The sequence below is a fragment of the Montipora foliosa genome, chromosome 7 (genome assembly GCF_036669935.1).
Source record: "Montipora foliosa isolate CH-2021 chromosome 7, ASM3666993v2, whole genome shotgun sequence".
Lineage (NCBI taxonomy): Eukaryota > Metazoa > Cnidaria > Anthozoa > Scleractinia > Acroporidae > Montipora > Montipora foliosa.
In genome coordinates, this window is record NC_090875.1 from 18,069,096 (window position 1) to 18,084,100 (window position 15,005).

Here is a 15,005-nt window from a genome sequence, read left to right on the forward strand (position 1 = left end):
ATTCAGTTACGTCACAGGTTCATATATTTTCCCCCACCTCGTTAAATATACGCTTCTTACCTTATTGTTTTCGAGGAAAATTACCGAAATAAACGTCAATGCAGAAATGTAAGCATTTTCCGGAGTTGATTCACTCATCACATGAGTATTTCCGACTTACGAGTCCTTGGATTTGACGCAATTCAACACGCCCCCGGAATAAACAATGAAACCTGAAGTAAACTTGGACTTGACTTGAGACTTCCAATGCCATATAGGGAATTGCGTTACGGCCTCAAGGTGACGCAAAGTGAGTGATTCACCGCTGTAAAAAGTCACGTCGAAGAACGGATGATCGTACGGCGGCTTCTTGGAAGTCTTAACGGAAGTTGAAGAAATCTTTTAAAAGTCGCGTGGATGTCGATGGCTCAGTTTTTCAAGAACATTGAATATTGATTGAAGGTCTCGCTGGGCGAAAACGAAACCATCATGGGATTTATACGCGTGAAACTGATAGAGGTTGAGCCATCGGCCGGATGGAACAAAGACTTCGAGTCGTTCGATTCTTATTGTGCTGTACATATCAAAGAAGCAGTTATGTCAGCTAGTCATGGAATATCTTTGGTTCAGAAGAAAAAGACAATTTATCCAGAATGGAATAAGTGTTTTGATACACATCTTTACGAAGGCCGTGTTGTAACTATCGTGGTTTTGCAAAAACCAAGCGGGAAGGTTGTGGCTGATGTTTCCATAGGCGTCCAATTCTTAGTTGATCAGTGTAAACGAGATTCTCACGGGTTCTCCAGTGTCTGGGTAAGTGTGGATCAAATTCTACAACATGATACGATTTTTTTACGAAGCATTTTGAATATTGGCCTAAGAGGAGGCTACAAATGATCGTGTTTCAATGGACGTCAATCAGCTAGGCTCGAAGTTGAATTCATCAGTCACAGTACATGTGGACTTTCTAGGCATACGTTACCAGTGTCAGCTCATCTTATTTGCGTTCTTCATTGTCATGTTTCCTTTCTTACAAGTAAAGAAAGCATGAAGAATTATGTTACTTTGATGAAGCGATTTCCATGTCATCCAAGCTTACGGCCTGGATTCAATTTTGACATGTATGCATGACTGCTCATACATAAGCTGTTGAGCTTTGTTCAAAAGAACTGTTTTTACGGTTGTTGAGATGAATCCATAAACAAATTTACCTTATTTTTGTTTCGGATTAAGAAAACAAACCGTTGCTGGCTACTGAATGATGAACGATATTGCCAAACGGCTTGTTGGCTAATGTTGTCCACCACAGTAATGTATTATAATCATATGAAGACTAGACGGGCCACTAAGACAATTGAAAGCTTTGGTTCGCATGAAAAAATACTGAGTAAATAATAACGCAATCTTTTTTGAGCGAAAGTCATCCGCAAACTGTTTTTCCCCGTTAACTTTGCTTTATTTTTGTCTGTTTACGTTTACATGTACAATACAAGCAAATCGTGGGTTCATTAGTAGAGCTGGTATTCAGTGGCTTCTTGTATTTGTTACTAAAAATAGTCAGTCAGCGTAAAATTATAACGCAGTATTCTTTTGCGTCGACTATTTTTCGATTACCTTTTCATTATTTTTGTGAGTTTTACATTTACAATATAAGCAAGTTGTGGTTCATCATTGGAAGTATTGCCCAATGGCTTTTTGTAATAATATTATTGTCACTAAAAATAGACAGACACCTGATGTGCAATACAGAGACAAAACTTCCGCCCAGACAAGTAGAGTCTTTGCATGAGTAACCTTTGTTTCTCGTAGGAAATAATCTCAGTTGTGAAAAGAACATGCTATGATTTGATTCACTTGAAAAATAATATAGTTCTGAAGAGGATCGCAAGATCGAAAACGTTTAGTCAAACATTTTAACAGTTTTTACCTTTTACTATTTTATAATTTTACCAGTGAAATGCATATTAATATAGTTCTTATTTAAAAATCAGGGGATTGTAAGGGTTTGGAAGTTATAAATTGTAAAGACCTAATCACACAATCTGTAGTACATTGAAGTTCATGTACAGGGAGGGTAGCTTTGTACAAAGAATAGTGATTTTTGATTTGTTATTTATTAATTTAATAATAATAATAATAATAATAATAATAATAATAATAATAATAATAATAATAATAATAATAATCAACTTTATTTATAGCGGGTAACACACACAAAAACTAGTGGCATGTTTGCTCAAAGAACTAAATGAGCTCATCACGAGGGGCTTACACCTAAACTCTAATTACCACATAAAAGATCACCCTGCGAGTAGAGCCTCTCTAAAACTCACCAGAGGGCAAAAAAGAAGGGCTCTGCAGAAAACGTGTCAGGTCTTTTAAGTCGCCGCAGCCCAACTTTCTGGACTAGTCAAACCGGTTTAGGCAATGCGCGCATCATATTTTTCACAAGGCGAAGGTCAAAATTGAGCCTTCAGTACGAAAATCATCATGGCGTCTTGGAGTGCGATCGAGACTTGGCCTGGTTTTGAAACTGTCTCCAAGCAACGGCTTGCGCATACTCAGTAAAGACTTAACACGATTTCTGCAGAGTCCTTTCTTTCTCATCGAGTTAAGAAAGGCTCTGCTAGCAAGGTGATAAAAGATCAACACAATGTTTGTTATTTAATATGTATCGGTCAAATCAAAGCTTCAACGCTCCATCAATCTCCTGCTGTGCATTTGACTTTTTCGAAAATTATTGTTCCACTTCTATCCTTCTCTTGCCAAAAAACTGTTCAAATGGCCCATCATAGGTGTTAAAATGTCCCCACCCTGGGGAAATTTAAAACGTTTACCATATTACTTTACTACACTGTACATGTATGTGGTAGCTTTCTAATGATCTTGAAGCCGAATCTGCAGACAGGTTGCAGTAGACAGCACAGTTTTTATTCTGTTCTTCTGAAACTGCTTTATAACATAGAAAGGAAAATCAATATTATTATGAATTTTGATCGCAAATTATTACAGTGAGGACACTCTAACCATGAACACTTGATATTTGTTTGTACATTTTTTTAGTGACTATAGAATGTGGGCTCGTCCTTTTGACAAGAGTATTTAATGTTTTTACACTTACAAAATGCTATACATGTAACACTATACATCATAAGAAGAGCCTTTATTTCTTAGTCATCGAAAAAAACAATGTACACGAAAATGTCAAGTGTTCACGGTTCAGGTGTCCTTATTGTAAATTTAATGTAGTAACTTCACAAACAAAATTAACAATTATTATTAGCTATCACTGAGCCTGCGAACGCAGAGAGAAACGACCGCCGGAAATATGTCTGCGTTTGCAGGCTAGCTATCACTGGGTATAAATGCAAACTTGAAAATTCAATGACATGTAGTTTTTTTAATTGAGGATAAACTACTATTTTAAAGAACACCTGAAATGAAACCTTTTTATATCATTCTCTGTTCTACTGAACTAATCTTTGTTTCTTTCTCAATAATATTGTCCTCAATAATATTGTCCTCGATAATCTTGTCCTTAATATTGTCATGATAATGCTAATATTATTAGCATTCCATTGATGCAGATCCACTACCTTGCAAAGTATAAATGCAAACTACAGAATTTGTGAAGTATTCCTCGGAAGACTCTGATTATCAATTAGGTGCTCCAGTTTTCATGACCAGGGGCCAACAACTCCAAAACTAGGTCTATGTTAGGGAGCAGTGTTGGGAGCACTGGCCTCCCACCAAAAGGGCCCCGTTTTCGATTTCCAGATCTGGTGCCATGTGTGGATTGAGTTTGTTGGTTCTCTACTCTGCTGCGAGAGGTTTTTCTCTGGTTACTCCGGTTTTCCCCTCTCCTCAAAAAACCAATATGATTTGATGTGTCTTAATTTGACATGATTTTCATTTGTGCATGACCCCACAAGCTATTCAACATTTTTGTGGGAAAAGAAACTTGTAATATTATTATTGCATGTGATCTATTTTGAACCCACAGCACCTTCATGCAAATTCAACACTCTAATAATTAGAGTGGGTCAAATTGCCTCTACCTGTGACACAAAATAGGGTTGTTTTTCTCCTCAGTGACACAGCTCTACAGTCTAACACTGACAAAATTTTGTGACTATAATATTACCAGGTCCTGTGGTCTTATAGCCTGTCTCCTGGAAATTAATTTTTATGATCCCCTGTAAATGACCCTCATTACATGTAGGTTCATGTATTGTATCTGTCTGCAACATAAGTGAAAACTTTGGTTTTTGGAGTCAAAACCATATGTATTTTTCTCTTTATTTAGCTGGATCTCCAACCCTCTGGCAAACTTTTAGTACAAGTTAGGCATTTTATTGAAGTTCTTGGTAAGGTTCCATTTTATGCTTTATTAAAAGCAGTGTTGTTATTTTGTTTATTTGCTGATGCAGTTATATATATTGGCAGCTAGAGAGCTGATGTGGACCTGCTCTAGATAATAAATTATTTTAAAACTTTGCATTCAAAGGCCAGACCAGCAAACAGCAATGGGGACTATGTCTTTACTCTCCACAAACAGTGCATGGGTTCAACAGAATTATTTAGGAATAAATGTTGTTCGATGGGGCCTAGGGTTTATAGTCCTTATTGGGAAGGGCCTGGAAGTCTTACATGTCTCTTTTGGGGATGAACATGTAATTACAAAGAGAGCATCTTCTCCTCAGTTACAGTGTGTTGAAAGACCCTACAGCAAGTGCTGGTCTTGCTGGAGTTTGAACCCATGACCTCCCGCACGAAAGTCCAGTACACTCTGGACTCTCTGGTCAATGTATCCTTTATCAATGACTTGTAACAATGATGCTATAATGATAATAACATGTTTAGAGATTGTTCACACTCTGAAAGGTTTTTTTTCCCAGTAGAATCCTCAAAAAAAGGTTAAATTTGCAGCAATTGGTTGTGGGTCTTCCATTTTGTCTTACAACACTCCTTTTCTAAAATTGACTTGCTAAAACCCCCGTTTTTTTAGTCTCCTCACTTTCCCTTTCTGAATGCTTTATGTAACTATTGAGTCACATTAATAATTATTGTATATCTCACAGATGACCCTACAAAAGAAGGAAAACCCCATGAGAATCACAGTGGACTCACTGGACGACGTGGTGCTATGCGGAAACAAAAATGTCATATTATTAGAGGACACCGATTTGTCGCCAGATTCTTCAGACAACCAGTTTTCTGTTCAGTTTGTACAGAGTTCATGTGGTAAGTTACTAAAAAATAAAGAGGAGAGCCAATTGGTTATTTTCAAGGCCTAAGTCAAAATTAATGAATATGAAATAACTTTCTTGTTAACTTTTTGCAATTGACTTATAATGGCCAGCAGCTGTTTTGTTTTGTTTTGCAGCAGTTCTGTTTTGTAATATAGTGTTTAAAAATACAGCTGTAGTTACAGTGTAAATCAAACTGTAGTGCCATATAAGTAAGGCTCCTGTTCGAGGCACCTGAATGTTTCAGGTGTATACATGTATAAGAGACAATTGCAAGCTTTAATTGACCCGATATATAAGTGTGAGGATCACTTCCTCTTTTGTTTATAATATAGTTTCCATTACGGTAAGGTTGTGCAAATTACCTACAATGTAGCATATTACTACCATATTATTATTGTTCAAACAGTAACTTGATTAATTGACAATAATTATTATTCCATGAGCTTGTGTTGGATACGAGATGGTAAATAGCCAACAAGGTGCATAGCACTGAGTTGGCTATTTTAAGTTTCAGTAACAACCCGAATTCTTGTGATGTGACTTACAATGAGAGACATTTACTGCATTCATTCCATATAAGGTCAAACGCATGTATAATGGCTGGTAACGGAGATCCATTGAACCAATCAGAAAGCTAGAATTGCATTACCTGAGGTTGCCGAGAATTTAATAGTTTTCAATACCTTCTTCACCATGTGGTTCACAAACTATGTAAATACATGTTACTACCGGTACTATTTAGTCTTAGAATTACTGTACATGTACATGTATATTAATTGTGTAAGTTATAGTGTGCTCCTTATATAAAAATCTGGTATAAAATGGAAATTAATTATTTTAATAAATTTTATTTGTAGGGGATTTGGAAAACAAGGATATCAATGTACAGGTGAGTTTACCATCAAAACAGAATCTCCCCCATTGGTACTCACTGAAAATGATAGTGTCATTCATGTATGCTATTTTTGTATTGATGGGGATTTAAAAACGAAACTCTGTATACTCATAATTTATGAGATTGATGTAATCAAGGTGGAAAAACAGAAACTAAAGCTTCACTAACATGATAGCCTGCAGTGCAGGCGGATTTTGGTGGGGCGAGTGGATATATATTTCCATCGGATTTTCAGGCCGCCATCTTGAAATAGAAAAACAGTGGAGAGTTGGGGCGAGGTAAAAAGTTTACCCCCTCCGACAGTCTGTCATTCTCGCCCCAATTCTCCCAGTCTGCAGCGAATCCAAATTGGCGGCAAAACACTTGAAAGATCGAAAGATGAAAACCACCAAAACCGCCTGCAGCGCAAGCTACTAACATGAAGCAAGAGATTGTCACTTGACCCAGGTGGGGTGCTTGCCCATTAGTGTTCCAATGCCTACAATTCACTGTGCATCTATCAGGAGTTTCATCAGAATTCAGCTGTTGCTGTTTTGCAGTGGAGGCCTAATCGTCCTCTTCCAGCCTATTACTTATGGGCGTATCTCAGATACCAATGCCTCAAACAGAAATGATACTGGAAAAGCCAGTCTTATTGTGTGTTCATCAATGGATTAGTCAAGTCATTCTTTATTCCTTGTTTTATTTCTACAAAACCTAATGATTTTATATGCAACCCAATTTTTCATCTTAAGTTAATAATGTACATGTGTTAAATTAATTTATTTAGCTGCATTTAAAGACCATAGGTTTTAGACTTTTTCAGTACTCCCCCCACCTTCCTGGGAAAAAGGGTGCCTCCCTTTGTTCTGGGCAGGGACAGCTTTTATTTACAATATACCTTGCATGACCAGCTGCCTACTTTTTAAAGTACACCTGTAATGATAACGCCCCCTTTAACTCGTTGACTGGTCAGTGGCTTAATGAAAAAATTAAAAACTTATTCTTGTTTTGTTGCAGTTTGTACGATGGTTTGCCATAAAAGGTGTCATGAAATCATCTTGAGCAACTGTCCAGGAACACAAAATGTAGCTGAGGAGACAAAGGTTTTTTAGTTATTATTTGTTTATTTATTTATTTATTTATTTAAACCATCTGGCTAAAAGGTTTAGAATAATAATTGTTTTGTTTGATCTGAAAATTAATGATTGATTTGCTGTAAGTATTTTGTATAAATGAGTCTGAGTCTTGCATTATTCTATTCCAACAACAGAAAATGAAGGAGAGGTTCAAAATCGACATGCCACACAAGTTTAAAGAAACAACTTTCTTTAGTCCAACCTTTTGTGATCACTGTGGATCCATGCTGTATGGGCTGTACAAACAAGGCTTGAAATGTCAAGGTAAGCTTCAAGAAGTAACAGCTTAGACTGGAGTCACGCAATTGCTCCTTATCCCTTGGAGTTTGTCACGACTTTGGGCACACATGGCTGTGTTGGTCGGGTAGGCTTGTACAGTGTTTCATGTACTTTAACCCTTTCAGCCCCGATAGTGCCAAATGGCACTTATAGATTTTACTCTGTCTAATGCCAGACGATTTTACTCGTCAATGGGGAACCCCTCGGGGCTTAAAGGGTTAAGCTAACAGCGTGAAAAAACTTTTTCCCGTTTAACCCTTTCAGCCCCGATAGTGCCAAATGGCACTTATAGATTTTACTCTGTCTAACGCCAGACGATTTTACTCGTCAATGGGGAACCCCTCGGGGCTTAAAGGGTTAAGAGGGGTGGGTTAAGGTCATACTGTAAGCCCAAGAGAGCTGATGGCCTGACCCATCAATAAAGGGCTAGACTTTGGCAAAAATTAATGTATATGATATAGACACCCACTGCTTGACCTGTTCAGTTTCCCAGTGGGTACCCAGCTTCTAAAACTTATTTGGAACTCTGCTTAGGTGGTGGAGCTTCGGACCGTCCTTGCAGGAATTTCAGGAGCCAGTTGCTGGAAGCCTGGTTATCGCTACCTCTAACCATTGGTTAAGAGGTATCAAAACCTATTTAACGCTGGTTAGTGCTAAACATGCTTCGAGCGACCCGGGCCTGATTTGCGCAATCAGCAAGCCAGGGGGCCATGCCTTAAACTGATCTGTAGGTAGGCTTTTTGATGCACAGGTGAATAAAATTAAGCCTAAAAAGATGACAGTTAAATCGGAAATAGTTTTGGAGGGGCTACATATATGTACAATGTACTTGTTTGTCTTCATCGTGTGAGCAGGTTGGGTTAGGTATTATTGTGAGGCCAGCATAGAGCTATCCACTAACCTTGTAATGCAAAAGGTAAAAAAGTGTCTGTCATGCTGGATACCAATCTAAGTGACAGAAAGTAGATGAAAGAGAAAGTACAGAAAGAGATGAACGCTTGCAATCTCTCAATGACTTTGATGCATTTGGTTAAACTTTCATCTTCCTTGTGCACTCTTATTTTTTTTCTTGTAGCCTTGGCCTTTCAGACCCATCTTCCTTAATAATACCAACATCATGCTGAATAAGACAATCATAGAGAAATTTGTTTTACTAATTTTTTTGCAATCAAAACTGTCACATGTGCCAGCCGTTGTCACAATTTGGTTCTGAGAGTAGAGACAATCTCTGCAATATAATATTTACTCTTTAAAATTTTGCTTTCCAGCATGTAACATGAACTGCCACAAAAAATGCAAGGCTGTTGTTCCCAACCTGTGTGGAGTAAACCAGAAGATGTTAGCGGAGGCTATGGCAAAATCCAAGGTGAGAATTGTAAAAAAAATGTTTAATAATTGTTTAATAGGAATGTCTGTATGTTATGATCATGGCTCAGCCCACAGGTGTAGATGAGCTTATTTTTAGCTTTTGTCATGGGCTGATTGACGTTACAAATTATTTTTTTCCCCAATTCGCTCAGTCGTATCCATAAACTAACAAAGCGCTGACAGCGTCCAAACAGTGAAAAGTGTCTGTTCAAGAGGACTGCATTATGTTTGGTCTGCAAAGAAAATAACGAAATTAAAGCCGATCAAATTCCTAGCGCACAGATTGTTCATACCGCATTCCAAATTACCTCCTGCTACTAACACAAAAAAGAAATGTTATTTGAAAGTTATTTGAAACTCTTGAAAGTTTTCGGAGAGTTATAAGGGAGTTTAAGCACGCGACGTTTTGAAACGCGGACGGCAACCGTTAAAAATCTCGGACAAACTACCATCCTGGGTCCCGTTTCTCGAAAGTCCCGAAAACTTTTCGGGCCCGAAAAGCCATCTGTGAAATTGCCAACCGCTTGTTTTGGAAATCCGATCTTTTAACATGTTTTCAAGGTAACAAAAAGAAAAATAACTGTGAGGTTTGACGAATTAAATTCTCTCCGTTCTTGGGATACAAAGGGAATGGTGACACCCGAAAATGGCCCGTAAAGTTTCGGGACTTTCGAAAAACGGCCCCCTGGCAGGCGAAATGTTCACTTCTGGTTGCCGTCCGCGTCTCAAAAAAAACGTGGCGTGCTTGAGCTCCCTATTTCATCACCGTGACACATGATTTTTTTCACAGGACGACATAAGAAGGCGTAAACTTAGCGAAGAGCAGAGACCCGGAAAACCAGGAAGATCTTCGTCGTCAACCAAAAAAGATGGCGACAGTGATGACGACGACGACGATCATGGAGTTTACGAGGCACTGTGGGATGCCATTTCGCCTCCAGTTCCCCAGCGAACCACCAGCATTCAAGGAAAAAATGTGCGGAGAATTCAACAACGTCTCTATCACATTGACGATTTTAAATTGCTAAAAGTTCTGGGAAAGGGAAGTTTTGGCAAGGTAATGTTTCTTTTTTCGACAGTTCTGTATTTGCAAAGTTTGTGAGGTCATGCTTTACAAGTTTAATGTTTTAGGTTAATTAATTTTTTTGTCATCAGCAAGCGATTTGAAGTATTTTCACATGCTGGTGTCCCAAAGAAACATTTGGTAGAGGGAAATATGGAATAAGGGCAAAAAAAAAAACAAAGGAGGGAGGAAAATTATATGTTTTCCTTGATCTTGCTCGATCAGAACCATTCGAAACAAATTGTTGATTCAGCATCAAAACGACGGTTTTTATAAAACAACGTTAGGTACAATAGCTTTTTTACGTTGGCATTCGCTCTGACGAAGGGCTAACGCTCGTAGCGTCAGCTCACGAAAAAGAATCTCCCTGCAGATGCGTTTGGTCAGTTCACTCTGACAAAGGGCGAATGCTCGAAATGTCAGCTCACTAATCTTTCTTCCGGTGGTTAATTTCCCACTATCAACTCGTATGATAAAATCCCAGCTCCACAGTTTTTTCTTGCGTGCGAATTATATTATTTCAGTAACGAAATGGTTCTCCGCAGTGAACGGGTAGCAGGGGCCTGGGTTCGATTCCCAGACTCGGCTTCAAATGTGTGTTGAGTCTTGTTGAGTCTGCTGGTCTTCTACTCTTCTCTGAGAGGTTTTTTTTTTTTCGGGTTCTCCGGTGTTGCTCTCTTGTCAAAAACTAATGTTTGATTTGATTTAAGTTATAATTATATTGATTTGATTTCTGTGTTTCTGTGTGAGTGTGGTGCCCCGGAAATGGAGGACTTGACACTTAGAGCGGTTTTCAATTGAGTGTCGAAAGTAATTAGCGAATTGCTTTGGTTTTGCATTACTTCACTCAGTGATGGGTTCAAAGTTCTCGCGCTATTTTTTCAACCAACCAGAAGTGAAACCAAACCAGTAGTGGCTCGCGCGTGCACATTTTCCCTCGCTTTGTGTCGGCCACGTATAATTACTTCGAGTTTTGATTGGTTTACTGGATTTTCTCCGTCCTTATTGATTGGCCAAAGTAATTACTTTGGTGTTGGTCTTACGTCACTCGATTGAAACTCCCTCTGAGTAAAGTTCTTATTATTCTTATTTCTCGTTGAAGGTCCTTCTCTGTGAACTGAAGGAAACGAAACAAGCTTTTGCTATCAAAGCACTCAAGAAAGATGTTGTTCTCGAAGACGACGACGTGGAATGCACAATGGTGGAGAGAAGAATCCTTGCATTAGCCACGAGACATCCTTTTTTAACTCATCTACATTCAGCTTTCCAGTCTCAGGTATGATGATGAGACCAAGCCTTTGATGCAACGCAGTTGACCAAAAGTCTGGAAACTCGATGCACTTGGCCTTTTCATATCGCATCATTATTATTATCATTATCACTGTCGTATCTTTATTTACTTTTTTTTTTGGATTTTAGGGTAGCTTGGTGTACCTAACTAATGAAAAACCTTAAATAACAATGACCACAACAAGGTTTTCTGAGCCCGCGAGACTGAGCACCCCCAGCAAACCATTGTTTTAACGAAAACCGCTGGTCAGCAACCTGGTTCTGGTCATTGCTGTCAATGGTCTTCCGTAGCTAATACCTCCCTAGCATCTACCCTCCCAACCATGATATTCTACCGGGGATAAACCACAACACTAGGGACCCCATGCCCTGCTCTTTGCGAGTAGTGTGTGGTGTCGGAACGCGAGTTAAGAAGAACGAAATTGTAGTTCAGATGGTGAAGCGTTTTTATATACCAAGAGAAGAAGCGGAACGAAAGAAATACCGAATACAGTCCTCAGTGAAGTGTATGATTTTGAACATGTGGGTTGAACATGTGGCTTTCGGATGTCGTTGTAAAGGCAGAACTTTCACCTTAGTTGATTTAATGAGGAAACCGGTCGGCGGTATATCGATTTTTTATATGACTAGCTCCGTGAGCGGGCAATATGAAGCAAATCCCTCGCTGTGATTGGCTACTCGAGCCGGCACGATGGAGCTATCTAGCCCGATCGGGATTTCTCACTCGGTCCCGCAAGATCAAAGATCATTTTTTGGTGTTTTAGCCCATATAATAAATCCTTTATTGACAAGGTTGTTCGGTCAAAGTGGATGGATATTGGCCTCGTCCTTTTCTTTGCGTGTTTGTGGACCTCGACTTCGTCTCGGTCGATAAACACGCAATATAAAAAGAACTTAGCCAATATCCAGCCATCTTGACTTCACGCTTGGTCAATAACCCATATGCATTTCCATAGACTGAGTTATTTTAGACGAGTTTTTCAATAAGATTCGGCTCGCGCGAGCGGCATTTCTCATTCCGAAGGGAAAGAATTAGTTATGTAATTGTAAGACCAGCCCTTTCAATTAAGATCTCGGGTACATTTTTCCCTTTAATATGTTCTGGCTGCTAATTCTCACATTGCTATGGTTTCAGGATCACTTGTTTTTCGTAATGGAATACCTTAGTGGTGGAGACTTGATGTTCCACATACAAACACTCGGCAAGTTTGACGAGCCACGAGCCAGGTATTAAATTTAACTTAAATGAAAATTCAACAGGCGCGACAACGGTAGGCTTCCTCGTCTTGGAGGCAACTGGGCAAAAATTTAGCTGCTTTCCAGTCAGCGGTCAAACTTATAAAGCAGGCTCACAGATATTGTTGAAGCTTCACAGGATCTCGGAGATTTGTGGTATTTTTTCGTTCTATTGAATGGGTTATTTTTATAAGCTTTCCCCATTCTATTTGACTTCAATGTTTGCTTTCACCGACTCAGTTACTGGGAATAGGTTCCTGGAATGGAGTTCCCTACGTGGGTCGAAGGGACCTGCGCTTCAAAAGGATGGTAATTTATCTAGAGGCAGTCATGTCTATGGGAACACGAGAAAGAAACCCACACTTTTCAGAGATCACAAGATTTATTCTCTCGAAACGATAGAAAACTACCACCGACAACCAGAGCTCGCAGGACAAAAGCGAACTCTTATCTTAGAACTAAAACAAAAGCTAAATTTCCGTCCGGCAAAGTGAAAGACCACCAAATCCGACGCTAACTCCCATTGACTGAAACGTCAATATGCGGCTTACCACATTTTATTAACGGAAAGTAACGCACTCTATCACACGCACACCTTTATTCACGTAATCACGTTTGCACAATTCATCACTCGAGCGAATCACTGATAAATCTTGGCCAGTTTCCGACATGTCACCGAAGAAGGGCTGGTTGCTCCAAAAGACCCTCCTTCCATTTGATACTTTGGGTCTTTCTGCAGGTACCGGAAAGCATTGTGTTTTTGGTCACTTGGGATTAGCCTTTATTTGGAGTTGTTTTGTTTTCTGTCTTTTGTTCCTTTTGTTTTACGTAATTTGTGCTCCGGTACTTGCAGAAGCTGCCAATACTTTGACCTCTGCACCGACCCCCGCTGACGTGTAAAAACCGTCTGTCGTTGGCCAGAGTATTAAAAATCTACGAGTGTCACTATTAGGAGTCTTGAATTTTTCAAGACAGCCGATCACAACATCCCCAATGCGTAGACCTCCAGCGAAGACCCTAATGCTAATGATAATGATAAAGATAATCCCTGACCTGCTGAACGTCCTTACTCGCAGTCGGAGACTGAATTGCTAAAGGCGCGGCTCGACGAGGTCGGACCGAAGTAGCTGTGCTGCCGGCTAGGCGCTCGGTCCCTGAACTCTGACCTTGGAGCACAGCATCACAGCCAGATGGAATAGGCTAGGAGTCGATTTTGCTGACGGATGAAAACCGGAGTAACCGGAGAAAAACCCTCGGAGTCAGGTTGAGATCGACTGAAACTCAGCCCACCTACGATCTCGGGGCCGAGAGTTGAATGCGGGTGGCAGTGGTGGAAGGCACGGTTGATAACGACTAAGCCATCCTGACTCCCCAAACCAATTGATCATCCACCCATCCACTTTCCAACCCACCAATCAGAAGTCACCTCCTTGGCGCGAAACTTGAATGTAGCCAATCAGAAGTCTCGATTTCCGACACTGCTCTAGTGGCGGCGCGTAGTTATACAACTGTCATTTCTTAAAGAATAGAGAATTTAAGATCTACGACGGCGACGGTCGACGAAAACGTCACCTCAAAATATATAACTTGGCTCTATCGTAAGTTTTCGCGATTATTCAGTCTAGTTCGCGTCGTAAAATGTGGGCAAAGTGTCCTAAAAATAAATCGGTACGAGCGGTTTCAAATTTAAAATAGAGAATGAAGGATTCTCTGTTGCATGCTTACAATGTCGTCAAAACTTCAAATTTGGTGATTTCACGTCGTCGTTATGCAGAGGACCGCAAACCTACTTGCTAAAATCCGTGCTGCACGTGCAGCACGATTATTTATGCTCTTTTAACCAATGATATTATTGCTTTGTGGCGTTGTCGTAGTCGTAGCCGTCGTCGTTTCTTAAATTCCCTAATGAAGTTGTAGCAACGACGATGGCGAGCGCTCTTCCCACGGTAGGGCTCAGGCCCTCTGAAAGACGCTATATCCCACATATTTTTCAAATTGTAAAACGAGAAAGTCAAAAATTGAATTCAAGTGTCGCCACTGACTGTTGCAAATTTCTCTAAATCTTGTTTTCCTTCAGATTCTACGGAGCTGAGATCTTGTGTGGGTTGGAATTTCTACACAACCGAGGAATTATTTATAGGTATGTATTGAGCTCGTTATAACTGGAAAACAATCACAAGTGCTCGGGGATAGCAAAGGTACACAGTATGAACAGGTATTTTGAGAGGCTCTCAAAATCCGACTGTTTGCCTAAAAAATTTCACGCCACATTCTCGGCCAATCAGAGTGCAAAGCTGAGGATGTCATGACTCATGACCACGTTTTCCCGCGCTCAGCGCGGGCTATTTTTATTTTTCTTTGCATTATGACTGGCTAAATGATATACTGCGTTTGTTGTGATAGGCCACTGTAATTTTCTCAAATTTGAGTTCTTCGTCCCTCGATAAAAAACGGTCGATACAATTCGAAGTTTTAAGTGTTGTTTATACAAGTGTACCATGTCTTTATGAATTAATTAATTAAAC

General features: G+C 39.7%; 1 protein-coding gene across 1 annotated transcript in view; it reads left to right on the top strand.

Annotated features, from left to right (window-relative positions):
* Positions 1 to 255: 255 nt before the first annotated feature.
* The window catches only part of LOC138010975 (protein kinase C delta type-like), a 19,464-nt gene continuing 4,714 nt past the window's right edge, over positions 256 to 15,005 (top strand). Inside the window, exons 1-11 of the mRNA XM_068857998.1 lie at positions 256 to 792; positions 4,286 to 4,346; positions 5,061 to 5,223; positions 6,089 to 6,120; positions 7,126 to 7,211; positions 7,379 to 7,508; positions 8,792 to 8,889; positions 9,682 to 9,948; positions 11,057 to 11,230; positions 12,380 to 12,471; positions 14,558 to 14,620. Coding sequence (XP_068714099.1) covers positions 469 to 792; positions 4,286 to 4,346; positions 5,061 to 5,223; positions 6,089 to 6,120; positions 7,126 to 7,211; positions 7,379 to 7,508; positions 8,792 to 8,889; positions 9,682 to 9,948; positions 11,057 to 11,230; positions 12,380 to 12,471; positions 14,558 to 14,620 — 1,490 coding nt within the window. The 5' untranslated portion in view covers positions 256 to 468. The remainder of the gene's footprint in view (positions 793 to 4,285; positions 4,347 to 5,060; positions 5,224 to 6,088; positions 6,121 to 7,125; positions 7,212 to 7,378; positions 7,509 to 8,791; positions 8,890 to 9,681; positions 9,949 to 11,056; positions 11,231 to 12,379; positions 12,472 to 14,557; positions 14,621 to 15,005) is intronic.